Here is an 8,397-nt window from a genome sequence, read left to right on the forward strand (position 1 = left end):
TTAGGCCTTGTTTGGGTCACCGTTTCTCTTGTAAATACCCTTGTAAAAAATACACACATGTGCCCGTCGTTCACTTCCGGCTGAAATTTGCACAGCAGTCAGTAAGTTACATGTGTAAGTTATACACCTCCGTATTGAAATACATCCATTCCAAGCATGGCCTTAGGGAATTTGATTAGGGAATCACAGGGACACTGGGTTGTTTGTGTGATTCAGTCATCGAAAAAAAAATCCGTTTGTATGGCTGTGGGGGTGTGATTTTTGTTTGCGTCAAATCCTCGCTAATGTGACGAAACTGCAGATATCAGGGATCAGAACTATGATCTATGTGGTTTTTTGTCAGTGTATGATACATATTCAATAGCAAAGTTGAGAATGAGCTACTGTCTCACTTGCCGTATTCTTGCCAGAGTATGATATATGTTAATTTCTGGATGAGAGCAAGCTTGGTAGCGAGAGATTTCATGAGCATCTAAGCCTGGGTTCAGAAACGAATATCCACTTGGTAGTAGGTTTCTCTATTTAACGAAACTACTCTTGTTGTTTGTTAGGGTTACATACTCATGTGTTGCTTTTCTAGTTTTACTAAGTACTAGTAAATTGTACGTGCTTTGCACGTCATTTAAATACGTGTGCAAAGTTCAATTCATGGATACACGGCTTGCTCCCTTCAGACATGGTACCTTCACATGTAAGGCTTCATCAAGTTCATTATTGTAGCCATTCTGTTTTGTATATATGTTGCCTGAAAATAAGGGTTCAGTCCTGTATATAAAGGTTTACATGCTTAGTATTAATATCTCGTACTAAGCTTACTTCTTGAAAACTTCCAACTTCTCCCTGACGCGATTAGTGCACGCCTTGCAGACGCTTTGCCAGTGTGCGTACCTTACCAGTTACATGCATGAATGGATAACCTTAGGCTAGCGAAACTTTTCCTACACTGTATATAGTGATGGTTCTAGAAACCAGTGGTACGTTCACTGGTACTGTAGCTCATACTGTAGCTGCGAATCCTGCAATTTTCAGCCATCCGATTGACTCTATCAACGGCTCACATTGCTTTTTGGTTTTGAGATCCAAACATTTAAAACTTGTACACTATAGAGTAGTATAGAAATATAATAGTTGGATTTGTGACATTGTAGTAGATTTATTTTATAAGATTACCAGTCTGTTGGAAATGCCAAAAGAAACTGATGGGATCATGGTTTTAGCAAAGAAATGGGAGACCTGCTTCCATCTTTCTCAGCAAATATAAAAATCTTCTTTTTCATGGTTTGGTGATAGGACAATGCATGAGAATTCGCGTGCGTTGGCTGCACGATTTCCTCTAGGCATAGAGCAATTATCATTTCTGTATTATGCCGGTCCAAAATAATTTGCATGTTTTTTTTGTAAAGTTTGTTGTTGGCATATTATTTCTAGTTTAATCTCTCTTGTCTCAAACTGTATCAGTTAATCTTATTACACTACAGGAAACGACGTAGTTGCCGACGGCAATATCTAATTCGAGCTGAATGCCTCTTGTTTGACAAAAGAAAATGCCAATCAGGTTGCATTTGTGACCAGCCATCAAACTGGAAACTAAGGAACTTGTGATCCCCTGCCCCGAAACAGTAAAAATCGATGGCTTGAGAGGAACTGAACATTAACACACTCTTATGAAGAGGTTATTCAACCACAATTGCAATTTTTATATTTTCCCAGCACCTCAAAAATTCGGCAAAAGCTGATTTGAACTCAGCAGACAGTGTGCCTGGTTTAGCTCTCGGCTTAGGGTACTCAGCCTACACCCTTCAGGCAAAGGTCATGTTGCCGAGTACCAGTCGTCAAGTACTCGGCAAACACTCTGCAGAGATCTAAATAGGGCATTCGACAAAAGAAAAGAGACTTGACGGGAGGACGAAGACGATGCTTCCCACGTGGCACATAGCTTTGCCGAGATCCGCCCAACAAAACTCGGCGAAGCTAAGCGCACCAGAGGCCTTCACGTGTCATGATGACTTCGCCGAGGTGTGCTGAACGGCAGTAGGCTTGACGCACATATTTGTCAACCTCTAGCAGCATGGTCCTGCAGCCCAGCTGAGGCGCGTCGACCACCATCTCCACTTCATCGGCCAGCTCCATCTCCACCGCATCAGCATCCATATCCATGGCGTCGTCCAAAAGAATCGGCGCACGCCTGGTTCCCAACTCAGGCCAGGACACCTCCCCCACCGCACCAACCTCCATAGCACGAAAGTGGGAGCGTAACTTAGCCCATCGCTCTCATTGTCAGAGATCCTCAAACTCCTCGTCCATCGCCTGAATGAGGATTTCGATAGTAGGTGTCCCCTCAGGGGGTATCATCCACATCCTCTCCTTCGGCTTACCATGTGTGTACACCCTCCCTCCGGCACCATCCACCATTTCATTCACACTTGGAAACCAACTAGAAATCTCCTTCATCTTCGCCGACTTGATGGCATCGCCTCCCGCGTACTCCTCAAACATGTCCTTCCATCCCGCACTTCCGTCGGCCATCCACACTAGTTTATGTCAGAGATAATTACGGTTGCAGGAACGATTGGATCAAAAGTGAAAGAATTGGATTAAAGAAGAGGAAGGAAATCGTGTTGGACCAAATAAGAGGAAGGAGACTGGTGATTTTTTAGGGGAAGGAAGGCCACGCAATCGACAACCCAATCTAATAAACGATGGAAAACGCACGGAAAAGAAAATAATGCAAGTAAAACAACTAATAACGTATGAAGAACTATGAAAGTCTCCACTCTTTATTATTAGGTACAAATTTGAAGGAAAATTGTTTACCTCCTCACATTTTGTTAATTTGACAGATACAGTGTATTACTGAGACCATCGATAGTGCGGTGTCGATGCATAGCACAAGTTGTGTTTCTCTCGGATCCAATGTGGTGCATCGCTTTGCACTGTTCACAAGGGAAGGGATACGCAGAAAGAGGTGCTAGCCCAACAGATAGTTGTTGTGTTGCGAGCAAAATACTTGTTTAATTGACTACCGAAAAAGGCTTTCACCACACTTTATATATAAATAAAACTTGTTTTAATGACTAGGAACTAAATTATGTTCCAAAATACTTGTTTTAATGACTACCGAAAAAGGCTTTTGTCCCGCTTTATATATAAAGCAAACTTGTTTTAATGACAAGGAACTAAATCATCTTCTTCATCGAACCTCAAGCCTTCGACGGATTGATTTTGCACAGCACTAAGGTGAGATGGTAAGTGCAGGTCCTCATCCTTTGGTTGTTTTCTGAGTATTTTCATGGTCGCTAAGCAAGTATTTCACTTGGTGTTCAGCTACACACTCCGCATGCATGATGTAACTTGTTCGCTCAACAAGCAGAGATCATGTAGATAGAAATCAAGTCTAATAGAAAATGAGCTATCTTGCTCAAAAGGAGCTCAAAGATCATAGGAGGGGCATGAGTCTCCAAACAGAATTCTGGCCCGAGTGCTACTCCCCTAACCTTTTCCCTTTTGTTGTTTTAGTATGACATAGTCTCATTCAGACGAGTCATTTTAGTTCTTCATTTTTTTTACCGCTTGAAATAAGCGGTTAGCTATCTCAAAAACAATCAACAACTCAAAAAAAATAGTTGTTCAGTTTTTTCTTAAAACACCCCTCCATATATTAATTAATTAAAACGTCATCACAATCGTTCATAACAGCAGGTGCCACACAGGGCAAAAAATTATTAAAAAGAAAACCATCACATCTATTATCGAAACTAAATTTAGCAATTTTAGCAATCTCATGCGCTACTGAATTGACCCTTCTATTTATTTTTGACAACTTGAAGTTTCTCAGAAGCTTGATGATGCTAAGTGCTTCCTTCTTGAGGTCAATGAGCGAGGATCTGTCACAACTTTCATTTGCAACGAAAGACGCCACGAACGCACAATCAGTTTCCAAAATAATAGGCATGTTAAGAGAAATACCGATATAAAGCCCAACTAGGCATGCTCGAAGCTCCGCTTCATCCACACCAGAGCATAAACCAATGAAGTCCCAAGATGAGACAATGATATCACCCGTACAGCTCCTGGCCACCACCCCAACGCTCACGGCACTTAAACTCACCAAAAAACTTGCATCGACATTTATCTTGATGTAGCCAAAAGGAGGCGGCTACCACACCTCTTTGGACCTCACAACAGCATTACTTGCACCAAAACCAGCCACCACCTCTTTTCCTTTGTAATTGGTGATTACCTCATTTGTAGGCTGACACGACGAAAAGGAGTAACTTTCCAGAAACATGGCGGATCCTTTACAATTTCTTTTACTTTCTCAAAAATCAAATCATTTCTCAAGTGCCAAGTTCTTCAGTTCTTCGTTGTGTTCTTGTGAGGAAGATGTCATAGGATAACCACAAATGTGCAGCTAGTGTGGGAAACAAGTTGCTGACTAAATGTAATCACAAATGTCCCGCACAAACTAAAACCAGTTTTCAGCCCCACGGATAAAGAGAAGACATGGTATGTAATGCAGAAGAGCAGAACATGTTCCTAAAAATTAAACACAATGCAGAAGAGCAGAACATGTTCCTGAAAATTAACAGGGCGTATGACACATGAACCAAAAGTATAAAGCAAATAACATGGCCTCATATGCATCCATATCCCAATTGCATCCATATCACAAAACAAAGGCCTCAACTCGACAACTAGAAATTTCACTAAAGGTCCTATGGCGAAGCAAGATAGTGAACTCATGGCTACATTCCAACTGTTAATCCGATTGCTCTCGCTCTGAATCTGAACGTGAATACTTTGACTGCCCTGAATCTGAATGTGAATAGTTTTGACTCCTCTGAATCTGAATATTATTATGCACAAGTACAAAAAAATTCACAATTAGTCGGATTGGCATACTGCTAGATTTAAAAGGTGCGAAGCAAGAAGAATAATATTATTTGTGAGAAACATGAAGCTGATAGAAAGTTTTGGCTTATGTGTTTCGTATTTGGTTGTTCAATTCTTGGCAAATGTATGCTGCTAAATTTCATAAGCATACATGGGACTAAATAATTACAAATTCACCGAGACTAATAATTTGATCTATTGATAGAGCAAATAAGATTTTTCCCGTTATGCTTACTAGTTACACATTCACTCGTCCAGTTAATTTTAAAAATAATGGTTGTGGAATTTCACACAAACATGCGATTGGAATGCAGAAACTTCAAAATCTAGGAATACTGATAATTCGACTTACTGTCTTAAGAATGCCTATTTATCTTGATCTCGATTTGCTCAACAGGCACTCCACAGGAACTCAGAACCTTCACAATTTTGTGAACACGCTCATCTTTTTCATGGCATTTGATCTTGACATCCCTGAGATACTTCGATGCTAAAAATGGTTTTGTCGTATCGTAGCTTCTGTTTGTTCCTTCAGCATTTTGATATGGCTGTACAGTTTACGAAAATGCATGAATCTACAATGCAACTGAAACTTAATTCATCCTGAAAAATATGTACCATAATACTTAGAAAACTTATATATATACCATAAATAGTTGGAGGCAGAGCTTCTCGAGACTTGGTGACTGCTGGAGAAAGTAAAGTAGTGGGCGAAAATCAGGCTTCACACACCAATCATTGACTGACAAGGTTTTGAGCTTGTTAAATGCGGTGCACCACTTAAAATCTTTCCTGAAAACAGGAAACTGGGCAAACACAAAATATTAGATCATGTCAGATAACGTGACAAGAAGTTTCAATCAAACTGTACAGTATATATACAAACATATATACCATTTGAGGCTCGGCAATGAGCGCTAGATTAGTGATATCTGACAGGCGTCCAAGAAGCCAGGAACCATCCTCGCCGTCCCTATCGAAACTGTGATCAAGCTTAATAGATGCTGTTCGCAACGACGGCATGCTCCCAAACTCAGGAACAAACTGATGGCCGTCTGCCAGCTCCAGGTAGACGAGGCTCGGGCCAGAAACGAGAGCATGTTTCATAAAAGAGTAGTCGGTGATGCTCAGATATCGCATAGATGTTGACGATATGTTGACAGGACCGTAGTCGGTTGTATTTTGGAAGGTGCAGCGGTTCATCTTTATTGTCTGCAGGTTTGTGCAGGCCGAGAAATCCAGATCGGAAGGGATCGAGAGCAGCACGCCATCGAGCTCCAGCGTCGTAAGATGCGGAGAGGCGATGGAAGTGCTAAGCTGAACCCACTCGTGTTCGGCAATGCGATTAGCGGGGTCACGGTCGCCGAGCCGAAGCAGCCGAGCCTGGCACGACAAGGCGTACCGGGTCCACAGATCGGTGTACCGGGACCGCTCGCTTCCGTCGTCGGCGGAATAGTTGCCGCGGCCGTCGTACTCCGAGTAGGCCTCGATCTCGCACGCATGGAGACGCGTCCGGTCGCGGAGGATGATGAGATGGTTGACGAAGTCGTTGAGGTCGCGGCAGCTCTCGAAGGAGTCGACGCCGGTGATCCGCAGGGCCGGCACGGACTTCCACTGGTGGCGCCAGCGGCGGGCGAGCAGGCAGGTGCGCACGGCGTCGCGCGACGGCAGGAACGAGAGCACGTGCTGGAGTACCGCGTCCGGGAGCGCGCCTAGGCGGTCGGGCACAACCGTCGAATAGGGGATCCACCGGACGAACGGCGGACGCATGCTGTCGAACAGGTGATCCGCCGGACGCGGGGGGTGGTGGTTGCAAGCTGCATCGTATCCCTAGGGTTTTTGACAGCTTGTTAAGCGGGCCGCTATTGGATACCTGAGCCCGTGTGGGCTATTCCTCACCAAGTGAATCTTTTGTGAGCCCATGATCTGACCCTCATTTCTAAAGATTTCTTTAATGCACAAATCTAAGGTTTTTTTTAAGGGAATGCACAAATCTAACGTTGGTCCTTGTCTCCCTAAAAAACGTTGGTCCTCGTCCAAGACATTTTTTAGCTGATTATTATAAGGCTTGTTTTTTTGACAGTGTCCTTGCCGAAAGACTTGTTACACGTCTTAGATAGAGGATGGTAAAAATGGTGATAGATTGATAGGTCGCATTCCCGTGAAAAAGGTGATAAGTCTATACATCTACTATATCACTAAACTCCCTAGGGATAAAAGGCCTCACAATCAATTAAGGTGTCCAATTGGAATTGAGTCACCCGATTTTGTGTTGGGAAACGTAGCATGCAATTTCAAACAAATTCCTACGCTCACGCAAGATCTATCTAAAAGATGCATAGCAACGTGAAGGGAAGAGTGTGTCTACGTACCCCCGTAGACCGAAAACGGAAGCGTTTGACAACGCGGTTGATGTAGTCGAACTTCTTCTCGTTCCGGCCGTTCAAGCACCAAACGTACGGTACCTTCGAGTTCTACACACTTTTAACTCGATGACGTCCCTCGAACACCTGATCCAGCGATGTATCGAGGAAGTAGATGAGTTCCGTCAGCACGGCAGCGTGGTGACGGTGATGGTGAAGTAATCCGCACAGGGCTTCGCCTAAGCACTACGAGAATATGACCGAGGGTGTAATCTGTGGAGGGAGGCGCCGCACACGGCTAACATATATTGTTATGTGTTCTAGGCGCCCCTCCCCATGTATATATAGGTGGGAGGGGAGGGGAGCAGCCTTGGGGTGCCCCAAGTAGGAGGGATCGTACTTGGGCTCCTTCCTAGCCCCCCCCTTCCTTCTTTTGGCGATGAGGGGAAGGAAGGAGGAGGTGCCCCCCCCCCCTGCGCGCCCCTTTCCTTTCTCCCACCAAGGGGAAAGGCAGGAAGAGGTGGAGCCCCCTCCTTTCCTTCCTCTAGGGCCTGTGACCAGGGAAAGGGGCGCACCAGCCCCTTGTGGGCTGGTCTGTCCCTCACTCAGCCCATTAAGCCCATATCTTTGCCGGGGTTGCCCGAAACTCCTTTCCAGTAACCCGATATGTACCCGGTGTCGTGGTAACGATTCCGACAATAAGAGAGGGGTAGGATAAAGGAGCATGATCTATCGAGATGCATATGGGTGACACGGTGGTTTTAGCGAGTTCGTGCCTCTCACGGTGGAGTTGTTTTATCTTAGTATGTATCCGGAGATTACAATGAAAGGAGAACGGATGCCCGTAGTCCTGAGACTAATGGTGAAAAAGAAAGAGAGATGGAAGAAAAGAGCCCCCCCTAGTCTAGTGGTGGGGGTGGCTTATATAGAGTGCGCCACCCCCTCACCTCCTATGTTACAAAGTGGGGCATGAATGCCATAATGCCAGCCCACTACCAAGCCCTCACCATAAGAATGATGTCGACTGCTTTGTTTACTGCTGGTCTTCATATATCCGAGTGAGTCGTACGGTCGAGTGGTGAACTGTCATCCGAGTGGATGGTATACTGCTTGGTCGAGTGGATAGTATGCTGCTTGTCCG

The 8,397-nt window shown here is 44.4% G+C and overlaps 1 protein-coding gene across 1 annotated transcript; it reads right to left on the reverse strand.

Annotated features, from left to right (window-relative positions):
• Positions 1-4,537: 4,537 nt before the first annotated feature.
• LOC119339469 (FBD-associated F-box protein At4g10400-like) lies at positions 4,538-6,663 on the reverse strand. The gene is made up of 4 exons (XM_037611515.1): positions 5,788-6,663; positions 5,541-5,699; positions 5,246-5,441; positions 4,538-4,846 (listed from the first exon to the last, which is right to left on the reverse strand). The coding sequence occupies exons 1-3, from the start codon at positions 6,661-6,663 to the stop codon at positions 5,250-5,252; spliced, it is 1,227 nt and encodes a 408-aa protein (XP_037467412.1). The 3' UTR covers positions 4,538-4,846; positions 5,246-5,249.
• Positions 6,664-8,397: the final 1,734 nt, after the last annotated feature.

The sequence above is a fragment of the Triticum dicoccoides genome, chromosome 7B (assembly GCF_002162155.2).
Source record: "Triticum dicoccoides isolate Atlit2015 ecotype Zavitan chromosome 7B, WEW_v2.0, whole genome shotgun sequence".
NCBI lineage: Eukaryota > Viridiplantae > Streptophyta > Magnoliopsida > Poales > Poaceae > Triticum > Triticum dicoccoides.